The sequence below is a fragment of the Mesoplodon mirus genome (assembly GCF_964341445.2).
Source record: "Mesoplodon mirus genome assembly, chromosome: 5".
Taxonomy (NCBI): Eukaryota; Metazoa; Chordata; class Mammalia; order Artiodactyla; family Ziphiidae; genus Mesoplodon; species Mesoplodon mirus.
Window position 1 is genome coordinate 74,459,150 of NC_138980.1, and position 20,958 is coordinate 74,480,107.

Below are 20,958 nucleotides of genomic sequence, written 5' to 3' on the forward strand. Positions count from 1 at the left end.
AGGAGAGAGCCTACAGGAGTTGGGGTCCTTAAGGCCTTATCCAAAAGGGTGACTCAGTATCCTATGATTATGTGGAGGTAGATGTACCAAATCATATGGCGATTTTTTACAAATCAGCAAAGAATACCCCATTTGCAATTCACTTTATTTCCATCTACTGGTAAGTTGTAATGAATAATCAAATTTACAATGTCTGTGATGTGAATGGAGCCCCAGGCTTGTGCAGCACAGAATTTGCACAATTTGACTGGGCTAGGGTCACTCATGGATGGATATCCATCTCATTCCCGAAAGGATATAAGGCTCCTTAGAAACATGTAGCACCAGAGCAGAAGTACATTCATTTAAAAATAAGAGGGGGAGGACTTCCCTGGGGGCGCAGTGGTTGGGAATCCACCTGCCAATGCAGGGGACACGGATTCGAGCCCTGGTCCGGGAAGATCCCACATGCCTCAGAGCATCTGAGCCCATGCACCACAACTACAGAGCCTGCGCTCTAGAGCCCGCAAGCCACAACTACTGAGCCTGCGTGCCACAACTACTGAAGCCGGCGTGCCTAGAGCCTGTGCTCCACAACAAGAGAAGCCACTGCAATGAGAAGCCCACGCACCGCAGCGAAGAGTGACCCCCGCTCGCTGCAACTAGAGAAAGCCCACGCGCAGCAACGAAGACCCAATGCAGCCAAAAATAAATAAATAAATTTCCCCCCCAAAAATAAATAAATAATTGATTAAAAATAGGAGGGGGAAATGAAGCACAGGGAGAGGAAGGGTGACGTTAGTAAGTTAGTGCCAAGACCATCATTAACTGGGTGGTTACCTTGTTGTAGAAGGAGCCTCACAACTGAGGAAACCAGACACTGTGATTAGGATTCCATGTCAGTCTAAAACTCCAAAGGGTGCTGGTGTGTTCTCTGGGGGTAACCAACTTGCTCCGCATTCTTGTGTTTTCTGAGGGCTGCCACTGATTTCCTTTAGCAGGGCCTGCTTTGTGATGGCAGGGCTGAGGGCCAAGGGTAAAAAGACCTCATTCTGGATGTGAAGTAGGGCCTCATCCGGAAGAGGGAGCGCAGAATGGAGAGCAGAGCATTCAATAAATATTTGTTGAATAAATGAATGAACATAGCCTTCCTGTTTTACCTCCTTATGAATTCTTAAATCTGCCCCCTTCTTTTTCTATGCATTGCCATTCCCTACTTCAGATCACCATCAGCTGTCCTGCAGACTTTGCACCAGCCCCGTCCCCAGTCGCTTCCGGGCTCTGCTCTTCCTTCTCCCTCTTCCCCGAGAGTAGGCAGGCAGGGTGCTCTTCCTGGATCCCAAATGGGATCCTGCTCCTCCCTAGCTTTCACTCTGGGGTGGCTGCTCCCTGCCCTCAGCATGACATCCAAATCCATTTTGGGGGGCCCACGAAGGATGATCTGCCCCGGGACCTCTGCAGCCCCACCTCTCGCTTCTCCTCTACCCTCTGCTCTACTGGCTTCCTGACATTTTGACAAGGCCTGAAAAAAAGAGTAAAACCACTGAACTTTCGGCCTTTTAAACAGTAGCTAAGTCAGATGTCAAATAACTATCCCCACTGTCACCTCATCCTCACCCATCCTTAATCCCTACCCAGCCCAAGGCTGGGGGAGGAGGGACGGGGATGGGAGTGGGGGTGGGATGAGCTTCTGTGTTGTAATAATAATAATTTTTAAAAACATATTTACACGGTATGCATTAAAATATCAAGATTTGTAAGCACCATACCTAGCTAACTCCTGGCCCTCTGGGTATTTGCACCAGCCCAGAAGCTCCTTGCTCAAGATGGAAGTGGGGAGAGTGTGGTGAGGAGGGAAGCCGAAGTCAAAGCCCACTGACTCGACCCTGAGGGCCTATCCTGGACCTGCTGCATAATTATGGCTCCCAGAGGACCTGGATGCCTCTCTCCACCCTGTAATGACAGCCCAGCTTGTACTGGCTCTACTTGGGCTGCAGGGGTCCATGGGGGAGGCAGCTGGGAGGGGACTTGTTGGCATTCTATCAGACCTGCCTCATCTTTTGCATGCAGCAGGTGGGCACTCTGTGGGGACCCACTTGGCCCTGTCCAGGGCTGGTATTGCAGGCTCCTGGGGTTTCTGCCAGATTCTCTGTCTCTACCCCAGGGTCCTACACCAGGCTGTAAGACCAGACTACCTGGCAAGGCCCTATTTCTGAAGCAGTAAGGCCACCACTAGGTGGCCCCACTCAAGCTGCACCCTCTCTCACTGGCCTTGAGTCAAAAGTGCTGGTCAATTTGGACACATCCAGTCTTATCTTGGTCCTTAAAGGAGGAACCTGGAGGGGAGGGTTGGTCCCAAAGTCCAGTGGACAGCTCTATGCTGACAGCGCTGAAAGGTACAGATGTGTATGTATAATACCCTCTGCGGCATTCGTTAATCCCGGGAGCCCTGCTCTGGGGAATCCCATGGAGGGACCAGGTGCTCATAAACCCTGGCCAGGCTTCCACATGCTGTGGTAGTCTCCAGGCCCCGAAAGTGCCATCAGCAGTCAGGGAGGCCTCAGTGTCAGGCAGTGGAAGCTGTCCCTTCCTCTTCTCCAGGGCAGGGATCACAGGTGAGTGGGGGAAGACAGGAGAAGGGCAAGCTGAGTATGCCTCTGTTTAGAGGGAAAGCCTGCACCATACCTGCCCTCCCATTCATCCAGTTACCTGTCCATCCAGCACAGATATTTTTGCCATCCTTTTCTGGAGAGATACCAGGTTATTCTCCTGGGATAAGGGTGGTGGGAAGAGAAGTCTAGACTGCTTTGAGGAGCCATTGGCCAGGGCTGTCACTTAGGGACAGCGTGGGGCTAGGGCTTCATTTGACAATGCCCCTGGCCAGGCTGGGGTCAGTGGTGGCAGTGCATACCTGATCTTGAGCCTGGGAAGGGTCTCTAAGACTGGGACTAGGCAGGTAGCACCTTCTGTCACCAGTTGGAAATGGCTGGGCGTTTCCCTCCCTGGGTAAGTTTGCTTTGTGGGCCTCTGTTCACCTGCCAGTTTTCCCCACTAGACAGAGCCCCTTTGATCTTCATGGTCCCTGAATCCCCAGCCAGGGCCTCAACTGGTGCCCAGCAAATGTTTGTGGAATGAATGCATGAATGAATAGGATAGAGCCATTACCAGAAGGGAGGTGTGAATTTATTTACACAGTAGATTTGGGGGAAAGGAGTGTGACATGGCTGCTCAAGATGGCTGTTGATTTATTAAGGGACCCAAAATGGGTGTGCTTAGTGAGGCCTGCTGGAGACCACATTAGTGGAGGATGTTCATTCATTCATTTATTCACTCATTTATTCATGTATTTTTCTTCCCCACTCCCTCTCTACGTCCTGGATTCCAGGCCCTATGCTAGAGCTGGAGACATAGTGGTAAACAGGATAGAAGCAGCCCCCATTCCTAGGAAGGCAAAGTGGTGAAGGAAGTAGACATGAGAGTCAGATAGCTTGCATGAAATTCATCCATGAGGAGCTATGGGGTCTATGCAGGGACCTGGCTCAGTCTTGGTCCAAAGGGAAAACCTTTTGGAGTGTTCCAGACAGGAAGAATGACACAGTCAAAGGTCAGGGAACTGAAAAATGCCTCAGGTGCTGGAGCATCAAGTTTGAGGCTACACATGATAAGAGAGGCCATCGGGGCTGTATAAAGGGGATTGGCAGCCTTGGTGAGATCTGTGTCTATCCTTGTGGCAGGGACACCTTTGAGAGGTTCTATGTATGGAAATGACATGATCAGAATCACACTGTTAAAATATCACTCTGCCTGTGGTGTGAAATAAGGATGGAAGGAGTTGAGTGGAAGCTGTGGGCCAGGATGGACAGTCCAGGTAAGAGATGGTGGTGTCCTGAATTTGAGCTGTGGCTACAGGAATGGAGAACAGTAAATGGATTGAATGATCTACTAGGTAATGTCTACCATGGGGGAATGTGGTGGGGAAGAAAATGGAAATGACCAGGAGATGCTAATTCTGCTTCCTGAGATATGGGAAGTGCTGGGGTGGAAGGAAGTGTGGGCGGTGTGAGATAGAGTGTGGGGAGATAATGAGTTCACCCATCAAGTGGCCTCAAAGAAAATGCTATGTGGGTCTGGAGTAGGCCTGGGCTGGAGATTCAGAACTAATAGCCAAGGATTTATAAGGGGCCCAGGAGCCCCTGGAGGGCCTGAGGGCATGTCAAGTGTAATAGGTTGAATTGTGGCCCTGAAAAGATATGTCCATGTCCTATTACCTGGACACTGTGGATGTGACCTTATTTAGAAAGAGGAATTTTGCAGATGTAATTTAACTTAAGGATCATGAGGTGAGATCATCCTGATTACCCAGGTGAGTCCTAAGTCCAATAAGTATACTTATAAGAGACAGAAGAGGAATAGAAGCAGACACTGAGGAAGGAGTGGGGTCCAGGACTCTGAAGGCCTCTGGAGGCTTTAGTCAGAACTTTGGCTATGGTTATGTGGAGCAAGGCATTAAGGAGACACCCATCCCTTCATATAATCATGAAATATTTATTGAGTCCAGTTCTGTGGTAGTTACTGAGGATGTCATGATGGACAAAACACACATTGTTTACGTACTCCCAGGCCAGTGGTGTGTGTGTGGGGGAGGGGGGCAGACATGAATCAAACAAACATTCAACTGTAGCAAGTGTTAGGAAGCATGTAGGACATGTGAGGCTGTTATAGGAGATTTTGACCTGGCCAGGGAAGTGAGGAAATTCCCTCTGGGAGGATCTGAAGGATTTAGTTGGGGAGGAGGGACATTTTCCTAGACAGAAAGAACAGCATGTGGAAAGGCCTGGGAGTGGAATGGGGAGGGAGAATGGCCAGTTAGAGGGACTGGAGGGGAAGGTCAGTGTGGCTAGAGGAGTGAGCAGGGACCAAACCATGCAGGGCCTTATAGGCCACTTTCAGGACTTTTCCTAAGAACAATGCAATTTACTAAGCTGAGAGTGATGGGTTCAGATCTGCATTCTGAGGAGGTCACTGTGGTTGCCAGTGTGGAAGAGAGACGGGAGGAAGTAAGAGTGGAGGGGGACAGTCAGCCGGGAAACTATTGCAATCATTCAAGTGAAAGAGGATGGAGAGAAATGAGTGAATTAGAGAGGGCTTTAGGTGGTAGAATTGAATGGACGTGAGATATGGAAGGACAGGGTTTGGGTTAGGTAACCGGTGGTGGTGCAGGGGGCCGGGTGGCTCCCTCAGTGAAGTAGGGAATATGAGAGGTATGGGGGTGGGGAAAGGGGAGAGAGCATGAACTCAGTGCTGGGCACGTTGTGATTGAGGTGCCTGTGGACACTCAGCGGAGATGTAGACTCAGCAGCCAGTCATACGCGTCTGGAGCTCAGGAGTCAGGGCAAGGGTAGAGAGAGAAATTTGTGTCATCTGTGTATAGGAAGAAATTATAGAAAGAGGAGAGGATAGTAGAGTGTCTAGGCCTGAACTCTGAGGAACCCCCAACCTTTATGGACTAATGGGGAGAGAGGGAAAGGAGGGTGAGCTGGGGGCGAAGATGCCTGGGCAGAGGTGGCCAGAGAGGATAGTGGCAACCGAGGGAAATAAGTGTTCAAGGGAGACAGTGGCCAAACACTGCTGGGGTGTCAGGTGCTGCTGGGGGCTTTGGCAGATGAGGACTGAAGAGTGGCTGTTGAATTTAGACTTGGAGGTTATAGAGAGTTTGTTGAGATCTGGTTTGGTCTTGTCGGGAGGCCAGAAGGCCCACTGCAGGGTTCTGAGGGATGGGAGCAAAGTGAGGACTGCTCTTTCGGGGAATTTTGCTGTGGTTGAGAAGGAGAGAGACACTGCAATAGTTGGTGGGGTCTAATGAGGGTTTTGTTTCCATACTAGAGACCTGAAAATATTTACAGGTCAAGGGATGTATCCATTTGAGGACAGGAGGTTGAACATTCAAGTGAGAGAAGGGATGATCCACAGGGCAAGCTCCTGAGAAGGGGGAGAGGATGGGAGGACCTGGGCAGACAGAGAGAGACTCCTGTGGCATAACAGGATGTAGCAGAGGCAGGAAGATTTCTGTCTGGTTTTAGTTGAGCTCTGGGGAGGTCAGCTGGTGGCTGAGGAAGGGCGGAACAGTGGCTCATTCCGTGTTTTATGTGTCTTGTGTGTATTTTTCTGTGTGTTCATGCCTTCCCCAGGTCTGGGCTGCCAGCCTGGATGGTGTGCCATAGGGAATATCCCCACACTGCACTGGGCGGAGGCTGAGCACCTCCCACTCTGGCCTAGCTCTCTGATGAGATTCTCAGACACTGTTTCCCCTCATTCATGTCTAGGAAGGTTCACAGAGCAGGCGTGGGAACCTGCTTGGCGGCCAGGGCCTCCTCTAGCCTAGGCTGAGGTTTGCAGCATCCCTGCCTTCACTCCCTCCCAGCCTGGATTGGCTGAAGGAAGTGTCCACTGTTTTTGGCCCATGTTGTATGTAAGGGCTTGGGGAAAACGAAGGTTGGCTCCAGGGTGCCCCCCTTCCCCCCCCGCCCCCCCCCCCCCCCGGAGGAGCGTCGGATCCGGGAGCTGGGGACAGTCTGAATCCCTTTGGGAGCTTGGCCCTGGGGGTGGATGCCAGGTCTCCAGTCTTCTTAAGGTCCTTCTCCACTGTCCCCATCCCTGAGAATCCGGCTCCTGGGCCGGGTGACCCTACCCCCTGTAACCTGATGGTGGTGATGATGGGGAGGCGGCAGTAGGAGCCGTGTATACAGCAGGACCACCGAGGAAATGGGCATGAGCTGGGGCCAGGGTAGCTGGCCAGCATCCAGGGATGCTCCCCCCGACCGCACCGACTTCAGGATCGGGTCGTGGGCCCCTCTCCAGCCGCCCAGGGGCCGGGGAGGAGGGCGGGCCGAGTCCCACAGGTGCGAGCGCCAAGGAGAGGCGGGCGCCGCGTACGTGCGGCGAGCGGCGGGCGGCATGAAGGGCGCGGGCGGCCGGTCCCAGGTCCGCTCCCGGCTCCCGCGGCCGGGCGGCCTCGGCCTTCCCGGGGGTCGCTGGCTCTGGTGGTGACCCCTGGCCGAGGCTGTCTGGGCGCGGAACCAGGGGCCGGGGGCGGGGGAGCGGGGGGCGGGGCGGGAGGTGGGGACGTGGCTGCCGCTCAAGCGGGCGGAGCCCGGCGACGGCGGGAGGTGGAGCCGCCGAGGGAGGAGGGCCCAAGCGAGCTGTGTGCCGCCGCGGGAGGTTCTGGAAAAGCCGGGAGCGGCGCGTGTCCGGGTGAGCGTCCCGCGCGCCCGCCCTCCGGGTCCGCCGCGGAGCTCGGGCGCGGCCCAGGGTCGCCGGTTCGAGCCTTCTGCCCGCTCGGGGCTGGGAGCTGGGGACAGGGCGTCGCCCCGTCCGGGCCGCAGCCCCGCGACCTCCGCTCTGTTTCTACACCCGTGTGGGTTCCTGTCCCGCCGCCGCGTCGCCTCCCCGAGCTCAGGGTGGTGAGGTCAGCCTCACCCTTCCTGCCGGTCCCCTCGGGACGGCCGGACCTGGCGGGCAGCGAGGCCGCCCCTCCTGTCAGGCTCCCGGGAAGGGGCGGCCTGGCCCGAGGGCTGCCAGAGGTTGGAGGCGGAGGCAGGGGCGCCGGGCAGGCCCTGAGGGGCCTCTTAGTGTTAGGGAGGTCCACCATCCTGCCTCCAAAGGGCTGGGAGTCTGCGGCCTTGGCCCCGCTTGCTGCCCATTGAGACAGGCTGTTGGATGAGAAAGTTTTGTTTCTGTTTTTCTTTTTTCCCCCTCCAGACATCCTTTTCTAACCTGCATGGTTTTGCCTCAGCAGGCGCGGAGACTTGTAACTAGTTAATTAATTCAACAAACGGACCCTTCTGCGTATCAGAAACTGCAAGGAGTTGCTAGCCCAGTGGGGCAGGCGGACTGGAAGACCAGGAAAGGCCAGGCCCCGGGCAGTGTGGTGAGTGCTGTGCTGGGAGGGAGCACCGGACTGTGGGTACTTGGTAGAGGACAGGATGCTTCAAGCCAGAGGGCTTCCTGGAAGAGGTGACCCATGAGCTGGAGCGGTCAGATGAAGGCAGAAGAAAGGGTAAGGCGGAAAGAGGAACAGCGTGTGTGAGTGGAAGCAGACCTGGGCACTCTAGTGGAAGCAAGGTGATGGGGGAAGGGACACTTTAGGGAATAGCTGCCCATGGATCCTGTCCAAAGAGCTTCAAGTGAGAGGACAGTGCCTGGTATTGTGCCCTGTATGTGGAGGATGCTCAGTGAACCCTTGCAGCATAAACATGGATCAGCATAAACCCTCCTTCTTCAGGGCAGAGGCCCCTGGCCTCTGTTTTCTAATCTGACACCTTTAAGGTGGTGTAGAAGAACATCAGAGTCCCTCCCAAGGCTGAGACTGGTGTCTTCTGCTGTAGAGTGACACCTAAGGCTTGTGCTGCTTGATGTAAACCATCTGAAGCTTAGCAACCTCAGTGCTTTTGCAAGAGATCCTGACCCTGAGAGCAGGAGTTGGGGAACATTGCTTTGTAGCTTAGGGCATTCTCAAATGTCCCTGATTTTGCAGAGGTCCACTGTCCACCTAAGAATTTATAGAATGGTTTTGCAAGCTGCTGCCCGTATCACATCTGGGATAGCAGGTTCCATGATTTAGTTCTCCGTTAAATGAACCATGGTTTCCTTTGGCTTGTGCTTAAACAGCCCCTGAAGCTTCCAGGGTGCAGTCTCTCATTTTATTCTGGGCCTCAAGGGCCAGCCTCTCTGTTCAGTTCTCCCTACTTATAAAATGTTTGGGCTTTGAATCCTTTTATCCTTGGGTCTCATTTGTAGACGGCCAAGCCCACGCACTGTGTGGCCCAGCCAAGGAAGCCACGTAGCAGAGTTGGAGTGTGTTGGCTGGGGGCCTCATCCCAGAGATGCTGTCATACTGGGCCACCCTAGTTCGCTGAGAGGTCAGCAGGCAGACATGGTGGCGACTGAGCATTGTCTGTGGCTTGTGATAGGCGCTTCTACCCTGTCCAGTGCTCTGAAATGGGTGTGCCCAGGAGAGTGCCTACTTTGTCACTGGTTTAGCCTGGCCACAGCCAATCTCTGTTCATTCCTGGAGTACCTCCTGTGTGCTGGGCTTCTGCTTAAAGTGTACCTGGGGCTGGAATGAGGGAGGAGGGAAAGGAGGTAGTGGCGGTGGCACTGTCCTTGCCCATGGATGGCTCACAGTCTCTCTGAGATTGCCGCTTCACGCTGGCAGGTGGTCATGTGCCAGGGAGGAGCTCAGAGTGTGAGTGCTCATGAGAAGGAGAGACCGCATGGGTGCAGCCCTGAGGAATGAGTGGGGTGAGAGAATCGGGGGTCTGCTCATTTCCTGAGAGAACCTCGCTTTTTGACTCTGCCCTCCCACATCCTTGGGAGGGTCTGAGACTGGATGGAAGACCTTGGCCAGTGTGTGGCCACGCTGGCTGTAGCGTGCATTGGGCTGGCCGGTGTGTCCCTGGCTCCTGGGATCTCTCAAGAGTTTAATTCTATGCAGATGGAAGTTGGCAGGAGATGTTGTGATGCAGGCACCTGCAAGCCCAGACAGGGTGCTGGAGTGAGAGTTAAGCTTTGAGAACGTTGCTTGAATCTAGCAATTTGAACTTTTGAAGTGCACTAGGATGGGACATCAGTCTGTTCTTGAGCAGAGAGGGCTGGTGGCTCCTGTGTGGGGTTTGAGCTGGAGATGTGGAATGAGGGGTATAGTTTTTATTCTCAGGAGGAGCAGAGGAGCCTGAAAAGGCTGGATTAGAGACCGAGGAGACCTAGGTCTTGGAGACCCAGGAGAGAGTGTTTGTTCAGGTGGTGTCATTGCAGGGCAGAGGATTAAGTGTTTGGGTAGTGAGTTCCCCAGCTCAAATAGGATGTCAGCCTGATCACAGACCAGCATCTGCTCTAGACCTTTCATGAAGTGCTTGCTTAAACATAGCCTGCTCTGTACCCGGCACTCCTGAGGGCCCAGGGTGTGGCCGCGATCCTGACGCCTGATACTTGTAGGAACTCGGAGTGAGCAGGTCAGAGACATAGAAATACGTGAGATTCTAGAGTATTGGTCCAGTCACCTGTTTTTGCCAGAGAACTTTCCTTCCTTGGTGAGAGTTAGAGCCAGTGATAGACCAGTTTCCAGATTTATTCCCTGATGGTCAATATGTTGCATTACGCCTGACTCCACCCTCTGCTGAATCTCTTAACACTACTGGGACATGGAGTGTTAAGAGATTCAATTTCTCTCTTGTTTTCATCTTCACTGTCCCCTAGACTGGACCTTCTTTCTCTCCAGGGATGAGCTGGGAAGCTGGCTGCTTCAGGTCTATTGCCGTTCCTCTAGTACCCTTGGTGCTCTTGACTGGTATAAATTGTGCCTGGTGCTAGGCTGCCCACTGACATCTGTCATCTTATTCAATCTTGAAAACAGCCCTATGATAAGCAGATTCTAATATTTTCACTGTTAAATAGATGGGAAAACTGAGGCTCAAAGAGACCCTGTAACTTGTCTAAGGTCCCAAAGCCTGGAAGTGATTGTGGAGCTTAGCTTTAATTCTGGGCATCTCTGACCCCAGGATGGGTGTGCCTGCCTACTAGACTGTACTGTCTTGCCCTGAGCTGGGCCATTCAGTCATTTGTGAGTGCTGTGATGTCTGGGCAGGAGTGACTGCTCACTTGGACTCGAGGCACCATGTTTTTGTCTTCTGGGTCCATGTTGCTGTCTGCCTTCTAGTGGGATCCAGCCACGGACGTCATGAGGCTGCTTTGTGAACCACAATAAAGTCCTTGACCTGGGCAGGCCTGTTCTGCTAGGCCAAAGGGTGGCTCCTCCTTTTGGGAAGTCCTTGTGCTATAAGACAACAGATGTTACTGAGTAGAATTGAAGGCAGCAATATATAGTAGAAAGTATGTTTTGGATTTGAGTCTGGGCTCTGCCATTAATTTCCTGTAGCGTGTGAGGTGCGCAGGAAACTCTCAGCCTCAGTTATGTATCTTATATATCTATATCTGAAATGGAGATGATTATCTAGTTTACAAGGTGTTGGTGAGGATTAGATGGTAGAACTGAAAGATTTTTGGAAACATGAATCGTGGGTATCTTAGCCTAGAAAACAGAGCCCAAGGCAGAGCTTAAGTACTTAACGCTTTGTTAGAAGGTACAGTTGCTGAGTAGCAAGGGTAAGGGAGAATAAAAGTGAGGTCGAGAAGGAGACGAAGCATATACAAGTTGGTGCATTAACAAGCTGGCCAGTCTGCACAGAGATACACTAGTTGCTCAGCCATGCAGGACATCTCTGGGTGAGCTCTTCAGAAGCCCTGTGCTGCAGAACAGTTTCTCAGTGAAGGCCTGGAGAGGGAATTTATCTGCTGACGTCCTCTTGTTTCTGTCCTTCATTGGTCACAGTTGCCCCAGGAGGAGTTAATTCCCCCATGCTCACTCCTCAGTTGCACTCCCAGGGTCCTCCAGCAGCCCCTGGGGAGGTCAGCGTGGTGCTTCACTGGAGTCTGGAAATAGCAGGAGGAGTCAGAGATTTGGGGCCTGCACAGTCTCCTTCACTGGGTCTGAGGCAGAGCAAGTGGCCCAGGGCCCAGGAGGCAGGTGAGGCCAAGAGAGTACAAGGTGGTATGTCAGATGCATCCAGTATAGTGGTGTGTGGATTTTACTCTTTCCTGTAGTTCCTTATAAGGTAGTCTTACCTGGACTGCCAAGTCTTTGCCAAGACTGATTGAAAACCCAACTGGCTTTTGCATGTTGGTTTGTACAGCCTTTTCTACTACTTAATTGTCTAGTTACTAAAGCAGGAGACTTTGGGGTTTTGATGGTACCCACGTGGGAAGTACAAGTCAACATGTCCAGGTACTGGATAGAGAAACTACAGTCAGCCCTCCATATCCACAGATGCAAAACCTGTGGATACGGAAGGCTGACCGTACTACCCCTATTATATAAGGGACTTGAGCATCTGTGGATGTTGGTATCTGTGGGGCCTCCTGGCACCAATCCCTTGTGGATACTGAGGGACAACTGCGTAAGGATAGGTATGCATGAACATCTAGGCTTTGTTAGGTTCTCAGTGAAGGAGAATGTTTTTCATGTGATGTGGTAGTTGAAGGTATGAAACCTGGAGTCATGAGATGGGGCTGGAGAGGGCAGTAGGGCCGGGTCACGCAGAGTCAAAAAGACCCTTAGTGCTAAGTAATTTGGACTTTGTCCTGAGAGTAATGGAGAGCCTTTGGAGGGTTCTTAGGGAGAAAGAGACCAAATGAGGGACTGTAGTAAGCTGTGATGGCTATTTTGTAGAGCAGAGGTGGGAGGGAGGCCACGTAAGATGAGAGACCAGTGCAGGTAGGGGCCAGTATATAGCTGCAAGAGGGACTTAGGGGTGGCTCAGATCAGGGTGATGATTGAGGCATGACATCAGGTAGGGAGAGTAGGGTGCCTCCCATCCTTCCCTGGGGTGCCAGTGAGAGCAGCTTATGGGCCCAAATGGACATCCATGTACATAGGTAGGTGGGGTCTCCTGGAGCCTCTGTTGAACTCTTCCTAGGTTGAGCACACAGGTCCTCTTGGCTCTGCCGTTCAGAGTTGGCCACGCTACTGGGCGGTAAGGCCGCTGCGGGGAGCCCTGTTCAGGCTCATTTTGCCCCTTCACAGAAGGCAGGCAGCCTCTTGTTCAGAGCTAAGCCAGACAAATACATTGTTAAAACTCAAGCTGTTGCATTTGGGTTGCAGCTGGGAGTTTGGCAGAGGTTCCTGCCTGATGAGGTAAGGGGAGAAGCTGAGGACACTGCTGGTTTTGCAGTTGGAAACATCTTTTCATGGTTATTTGGCCAGGTTGTAAACGTCCTTTCCAAAGAGCGGGCGTGCTAAGGCCTGTGATTGTATGTCTTGGAATTGTCCTGTGCTTAGAAATAGTGCCGGTCGCCTGGTGGGTGATTTATTGTCACTGGGGTGTTGGCAGGCTTTGGAGGACCTCCCTGTGGGGGTCCAAACTCAGGCTGCTGGGCCGCTTTGGAGTCTGTTTGAGAGGGCCTGCTTTGTTTTCTTTTCATTTTAAATATGAAATATATTTTAAATTTCTCATAGAACTCCTTGTGGAAAGATTAGGAAATACAAGTAAACATAAAGAGAAAAATAAAATGATTTCACCAAGATACAACTAGATTTCTGACTCTCCGCTTGCATATATATGCAGGTATGTAAATTTCCATATATAAAAATTTTTCCTTATAAAAATGAAATCATAGAGTATATATTGTTTGGGAGCCTGCTTTTCTCACTTAACAGAATGCTTTGATCTTCTCTCAATGTTAATGTGCACACAGTGTCCATTTTTACACAATCCATAACAATCCACTGTTTGGAAGAATTGTAACATCTTCTGTTGTTACAGTTTCCTGGAATGAACAAGTCTGTGGTGAGGGTTTTTTTTTTTTTGGCCGTTGTTGTTGGGCCAGACTTTGTTCTAAACTTGGGATGCAGCTCAGAAAAAACTCAGTATTGGTTTTCTGTTCAGACTTGGTGATACTTTATTTTCATAAAAGGGGCCTCAATGTTGCCCATTTCTAGGCCTATTCAGCATGGATTTCTGAGGGTTCCTGGAGGGCTTTTGACAGCACTGGACACTGGTAGGGGCACTGGGCAGGCATACATGCTCCCACTTATTCTGTCATAAGCAAGCTCTGGGTATAGGTACGAGATGGGATGGGGGGCATGTAGGTGGATGGCTTTTCCCATTCTGTGGCACACAGTCTTTCCTGGAGACTGCCTCCTCCCAGCCTGACCCTGATTAGATGGCCTTTTGTACACCTAATGCAAATTAGTGTTCGGGGGCTCAGGATCGGGAGAAATAGGCTGGGACTCTAGTGTACCTTTGCCTGGGGTGGCAGTGTTGATTGTGGCGGTCTGGGGGCTGCGTGGGAGCGCCTAGCTCTCTGGACCAGCAGGATTGTCATCCCCCTCATCCATCAGAGCAGGACTTCGTAGGCTCTTGGTCAGCCCAGAATCCCATCTGTGATTCTTTGGGCTCTGCCTCCAGGCTGGGATTCGTTGATAGGCTCAGTCTCAGCCAGATAGCACATTCCAGAGAAATGACAGCTGGTATTCATGTAATGAAGGAACTTCGCTGCTTTTTCCTGAGTGCTGTAAGGCATGAACCATGGGCAGTATCACCAGGGTGACTTGAAAGGAACAGAGAGGCTTCTCCCTCCCTTAAATTTGTTACCTGATCTCTGAATGGGCATGCCACTGCAACTGGTGATGGAACAGGGGACAAACGCTGGTGCCCCCGACTTCCAACTGTGTTTGGTCTGGTCTCCTGCCTGGGCACTGCTCTCCCATTATCCCAGCCTAATGGGTAGTTGGCTGAATCCTCATTGTCCACAGATACAGCCTCCTGGCTCTGGGTTTTTACTGTTCCCTCCCTACACACATACAGAAGGTGTTCTCCTGAGCTGATGAAGCCTCTTGAAGTACAAGGAGCAGACCCTAACCCTGTGAATGGGTCTTATGTAAGCAAGAAGAGAGGCCTTCTGGAATCCCAGGGTGGAGATGTGGTATGCTGAGGCCTGGGAGCAGATTTGTGGCTGGCAAAAGGGGGATCTGGGCTTTACCTTGGGGCTAGGCTGGGCCGTCTCACCTCTTCTCGGTGACTTGCTTTCATCTGCTGCCCTAACTTTATAATGGATCCCTTAGCCCATACTCCCTACCCTGCAGTAGGCTGTGGGCTGAAGAATCTTGTTCTGTGTATCTTTGGGGCCCTGACACCTAGGGTATTGATGGGCATGATGTCAGCTCTGCAGACATTTGGCAAGGGATGAACAAATGGGGACACTCACTTATTCTCTCCTCTTCCTCATATAGGAACCCGTTTGAGGGTGGGGGTCGCGGTTGGGCTTTTCTGAGCCTAATCTGGAACCACAGTGGATTGGAATTTCTTCTGAAAGGGTGAGGTGAGGAATGATGGGAGTGACTGTGCATCTAATCATTGCAGGCAAAAAACTGCTGAGCTGGCGTTAGTCAGCTCAGACTTAGAATTCTGTCAGATAAGGCTTACATTTTGGAGAGAAAGCATTTGTATTTCCTTTATATTCCTTGTTTTCTGTCAGTAAATTTCCAGTGGGGCTTGGCTGAAGTAGAGCAGGAAGAGGAGGGACTGACAGAGCTGGGGCTTACGTGGGTGCTGTTCCTTCAGTGTGCTCCAGGCTGCATGGCTGAGCTTGGAGATGATGTCCAAAGCCTCCATTGTGTACTTGGGTCCACTGCCAGTGGGGCTTGCCCCATGGTGTGCCTGCTGCCTTCAGAGCTGGGTCTCGCTATTTCTAGGCTGATGAGAAGACAGCAGCTGGCCTCTTACTCATGTCAGCAACCCAGCCTGGCCTAAGGTTTTGGCCCTGTGTGGCTGATTCATTTTTGTATCCCGAGTGCGTAGCTCAGTGCCTGGCATATGTGGGTCTTTAGTAAATATTTGTGAATGGTGATTCTCCATGATGACAGTGTCTTCCAAGGAGCTCACTACAGGAAGAGCAGTGTCTGCCCAGTCTGCTCTAACTGTGGCCAGGTGCAGACCAGCAGGGAGCAATCTGATTTCTCTTCTGGCTCACCATCTGTTGTACACCTTATTTTGGGTGTGGGTCCCCTGGGGCATATTGTGTCAAGTTCTGTTTCTGTCATTGTCTCTCCTGTACTTTCAGTCTTCTTGTGGGCAGGGACTGTGTGTGACATCTGGGTCCTCAGCACCTGGCACTGTCCTCACACCTGTGTTGGAAGGAGAGACAGAAACAGAGAAGAGGTCTGGGCCAGAATCTTGAACTGACAGACTGTTAGACCCAGAGGTGACTGTCGTCCATGGCCCCCACCTCCATTCAGCCTTCCCTTGTTGTCAGTGGTTACCAGAAGTCGAGAGGCAGAGCCTCTCCCAAGGGCACTTGGCCTCCCAGAGCAGGGGACAGAATTAAGCATACATCTCTGGTTCTATACCCTGGCATCTTTCCACTGGTGGTCCTGAATATCTTCCCTGGCTTCTGTGTGTTAGGTCAAGATTTTGGCATGTTTGAATGTGTGTATATATGTGCATATGTGTATGTGTATCCTTACCTAAGTTGCTTTTTACCGTTGTTGATCTAATGACTACTATCACTGAATGCCTTGCAGACACTGCCCTCTGTGACCATGAAACTCTGGGTATCCATGTTGCTGGTGGCCTGGTTTGGTGTCCTGGGCCGTGTGCAGGCTGAATTCTTTACTTCTATTGGTATGTGCCAACAGGACTGTTGTCTACCTGAGCAATCCTTGGCTCATGTGCCAGGGGATGTCACTGCCTGAGGGCTGTTCTCATTCAGGGTGGGATGGCCTCATCCACTGGTTTTGACCAGATCTTGGGAGAGCTGCTGTTTCCCTCTCTGAGCCCTGATGACCTGGATGTCCTTCCTGGGAGCCAGCTGTCTCAGCTGAGCCTCCACCTTGGGTAGTGCAGGCTGCTCCTGGGCTGCCTGGCATTTCTGACCAACTTTCTCCTGGACTAGAGAGTAGTTCTGAGCAGAGAAGCCCCCAGGATGTCTATGTCCCAGTAACATGACCCAACTGGGTGGCAGTGGGAGAATGAGATTTGGGGTTTCTTCCTTAAGGTGTCCTCAGTGCACTTAACATTCCCTTGGAGACTCTGCCTCTCTCTTCCTGAAGCTGGGGTCCAGGACCATACGAATGTCTAGGCCTCCTTTAACTCTAGGTCCCCATGATCCCAAGAGAGTTGATATGCACTTGGCCCAGGGGGCTTGCCTCTGTGCTGATGTTTTGTGCCTCAAATTTGGGAGCTGGATGTCCCTCATCCATTTCTTACTGGCCCTTTTTTCTCTCCCTTGCAGGGCACATGACAGACCTGATTTATGCAGAGAAGGACCTGGTGCTGTCCCTGAAGGAGTACATCTTGGTGGAGGAAGCCAAGCTCTCTAAGATTAAGAGGTGTCTAATGTCCTAAATCCCCACACCCACCCTGAGCCAGCCCTCCTCCCCTGCCCCCCCGCCCCTGGAACCCATCCTGGGTGCCCATAAGAGGAAGCCCTTGAGGGGGCGATGTGGGGCTGGCCTGGAGGTTACTTCATGCCAGTCCCCCAGAGTAGCTAAGTATGTGGGCTAAGGACTCACTGCTTTTTCCTTTTTAAATAGAGACCCCCTGAATCTTACCAGGAAAATTACCATAGGTCAAGATCCGTGTGTTAACCTTCCTTTTTCTCTGGTTCCACAGCTGGGCCAACAAAATGGAAGCCCTGACCAGCAAGTCAGCTGCTGACCCTGAAGGCTACCTGTCCCACCCTGTGAATGCCTATAAACTGGTGAAGCGACTAAACACAGACTGGCCTGCGCTGGAGGACCTTGTCCTGCAGAACTCAGCTGCAGGTGAGGAACAGTGAGCAGGTGGTTGGGTGAGCCAGTATGTCTGTGTGCTGGCACCTGGGGAGTGTGGTTCTGAGACTGTCCTGGGTCGGGGTGTTGGTGTGCACGTGCAGTGTGTGAACATGCAGCCTGCCAGTCCGGTGGCTGTCATCTCTGTGGGGACCTGGCAGTTGTCTGTCCTTGCTTTTAATATGTTATAATAATCAGTTCTTGGGGATTCCCTAGTGGTCCAGTGGTTAGAACTCCGAGCTTCCACTGCAGGGGGCACGGGTTTGATCCCTGGTCAGGAACTAAGATCCTGCATGCTGGGCTACGTGGTCAAAAAAAAAAAAAAAAAAAAATCAGTTCTTGCCTTTTCCTAGTGTTTTTGGGTCCCTTTTTTTTTGGTAGTGGCTTTTTTCTAATTACACTTTAGTAATACATATTTATAGAAACGTTGGAAAACACAAAAACAATCATATAAGAAAATTACAGTTCTTAATCCAATTGCTTAGTGATAATCACTGTTAAAATTCTAGTCTTTTTACACATGTATATACATTTAAAAAAATGGAATCATACGTATATATCGTGGAATGCAAACTTATTTGCTTCGAGGGACCAAATGAATTAACAAAAGTAAGACAAGTGGGCTAAGTGGTGGGACCAGTGCAAGCTGGGGAGCACGGGCCTCATCTAAATTCATTCCCATTCATATCTTTTAGAAAGAAAACATTATCTGTTGGCAGATTTGTGACATAAGCATATACTGTTTTCCTGAATTTTTCAGCTTCTCTATATGTCCTTTAAATGTCCTTCTGCAACATGGTTTTAATGGCTGGACAGTAATATGTCATACTGGTGTAGTGTAAAACTGGTCAGGTCAGTGGATGTGGAATTGTTTCCAGATTATCAGCAATCTTACACATATCTTTATGCCCATCTCTGATTATTTTCTTATGATAAATTCCTATAAGTGGGATTTGCAGGTTACAGTATGAACTTATTTAAAGCTTTAACTGTGCTTAGTCTTTTACTCTGGTAGTACTTTCTATGCTCTGATATTTTCCTCTTAGCAGGAGATGGTGGGGCAGGCCTGGAGGTGGGCCCTTCTGATTCCAGCCTTGAGCCCAGCCCCCCTGGACCCACTTTCTCTTCTTCCTGAGTTGGAAGTGCTGATTAACTTCAGACTCATCGTCGTCTCTTGGGGCTGAGGCCTTTTAGCCCTTATGGCCAGACTGGGCTGGGCTTGGCTGGGAGCAGGGTGGCCTCAGGGCAGGGATTGGTGAGCTCAGCCGGGCGGAGCTGTGCCCAGTGAGCTCACTGCCTCCAGAAGCCACGGCTGCCTTTCCCAGACCCTGCCTCCCAGCCTGAGCCTGTAGCTCAGAACTGGCTGGCCTGCCTGCAGTGCCGGAGAATAAGCCTGCCCATATGATCTTCTGTTCTCAAGCCTTGTTCTTCATACCCATCCCCCACCGTCAACATCTGGTTCCTCTGGAAAACCTTATAATTACCCGGAGGGAGACAGGACAGCCCCAGACAGCAATACGTTGTTTTCACCTCTTTCTTTCAGAGTTCTTTCCCATGAAATGGGGAGAGGGGGAGGCAGGGAGACATGCTAACAATGTGGCTTTTTCTGGAAGCATTTTTTTCCCCTGGATTGTAAACTCATAGAGTCCCTGACCATGCAGCCATGAAGAAGACAGGGTTGCAGCATCTTGGTCTCTGAGTTCCCGGGCAGGGCTAGAAGTGGGTGTTTGAGTCTAAGGTTGTGAGAGTAGGTGGCTATGGGTCCTGCTGCTCTGGGGAAGAGGCCAGAGAAGAAATGGCCTTGGACTTCCCCTACGAATTCTCATCTTAGGAGCACAACTGAAGCCTCTGAATCAGCATGGGAGGGCCTGGCCTCCACCTGGAGTCCTGAGATTGCAGGAGGTGTATATCTTGCTTTACAACTAGGGCTTGGAGTCCCCAAACAGCTTCCTTGGGTGCTTCTGTGCTCAGGGGCTCTCCCAGGCTCCAGGCTGTGGTCTTGAGCACCACAATTGGGGAACTCATGCCCTGAGCTCATTGTGGGTCTGAGTGGTAGGAGTGCCCTAGTAAGCAGAGCAAGGCCCAGTGTGGTCTCTCAGGGGAACCATGCCGGGCTTGTGCAGCCCCACCTCAATACTGACCTTGGTCAGATGATTCTCCAGTCCCTAATCTTGGCGTGGGGACAGCACCAGACACCTCCAGGACTGTCATCATTACCTTTCTGGATGATAAGGGCCAGTGGTCAGTAATGAGTGGCCAGCTGGGCTCTCTGAGTTGACCACTTCTGTCCCTTGGGCTGTTCAACCTGAGATGTAGGCTAGGAGTCTGTGATTACCTGGCCAGGCTAATAATCCTGGATCAAGGTTTTCCATGTGATTTGTTTTCCACTGAGTGGTCAGCAAGTCCTCCCTGAGTCCTTTCCTGTATCCCTGTCAGTTACCCTCACTGTCCTCTTTTCCTTCTATCTCCACGCTAAGACTCTCAGATTCCCACGTGTTAATTAGTGTTAGGGGGCCTTTCTCTTCAGTTCCAAATGAGCAGCACAGGCACTTGGTACAGTGAGGAGTGAGAAAGGGGAGGTCTCCCTGGACTGGAGCCATCAAGGAGGGCTTCCTGGAGGAAGGGGAAACAGCCTTTGAGGGAAGGGGCAGGGAGATTGCACTAGCCAGAGACCCTCCGGTGGGTGCCTGTCTGGTTCCAGGTGGAATTCTATCCCTGGATCAGGGTAACCTTTTGTTCTCACTCTCTCCTTTGGAAGGCTTTATTGCCAACCTGTCAGTGCAGCGACAGTTCTTTCCCACTGATGAAGATGAAACAGGAGCCGCCAAGGCCTTGATGAGACTTCAGGACACATACAAACTGGACCCAGACACAATTTCCAAAGGGGAGCTTCCAGGTAACTCACCACTCCATGCAAAGCCTGTCCAGCCTGTGTGTCTGCTGTGGTGTATGGACAAGGATGGAGCCACTGCTGACTCATGGTCTCTATGCTCAGGCTCACCACGACCTCTGGCTGTAGTTCTTTCTTGGGTTTCCAGTTGTTGTCAGTCCTCTATTCCCATGACAGCTGTCTCCCCTCACCCCCTGCCCCACCACCTCCCTCCAGTATTAGCCCAGGCCTGTCCTCTCTCAGCTCAGAGAATGCCGAGGTTGCTGCTCAGGACCTCCTTGGTCTCTGTCCCCAGGGCACCACTCAGGTCTGCATCCACACCCACTTCTATTCCCCACCCTCCGATTTCATCTTGCCTAAGACTGATCTCTGGATTCATTGCCCCATGTCCTGTGTGCCCTCAGTTACAGTCTCTGCCCCTGTTCATTTCTGTGTCCACCTCTCTGGACTCTTCCCCCTGAGCTCACACACATGCTCTGTTCTCGCTCATCTAACAAACCCCTCCCTCAGGATCCAAGGCCCTTTTGAGTCTCTGCTGCTGACTGATCTCTTCTCCCTCCTGGCTAGGCAGCTGGAGAGTCATCCACACTCTTTCTCTACTTCCTTGGTTCCTATGTCCTCCTGAACACACAAAGTCTGGCATCTTTCCCCCCCCATTGGCCAATCCTGCCCCTGCAAGGTCACCAGTGGCCACTTGGCTGGTAAA

The 20,958-nt window shown here is 51.6% G+C and overlaps 1 protein-coding gene across 14 annotated transcripts in view; it reads left to right on the forward strand.

Annotated features, from left to right (window-relative positions):
• Positions 1–7,146: 7,146 nt before the first annotated feature.
• P4HA2 (prolyl 4-hydroxylase subunit alpha 2) overlaps positions 7,147–20,958 on the forward strand; it is a 40,385-nt gene continuing 26,573 nt past the window's right edge. For 3 of the 14 annotated variants that reach the window (XR_014293986.1, XR_014293987.1, XM_082620292.1), the window contains exons 1-7: positions 7,239–7,393; positions 7,775–7,906; positions 13,049–13,157; positions 16,115–16,214; positions 16,825–16,921; positions 17,205–17,356; positions 20,121–20,258. Coding sequence is in view for 12 of the 14 variants with exons in the window: in XM_082620292.1 (XP_082476418.1) it covers positions 13,152–13,157; positions 16,115–16,214; positions 16,825–16,921; positions 17,205–17,356; positions 20,121–20,258 (493 nt within the window). In the remaining 2 variants the exon portion in view is untranslated. The other 11 variants (XM_082620298.1, XM_082620293.1, XM_082620300.1 and 8 more) reach the window with 10 other exon arrangements.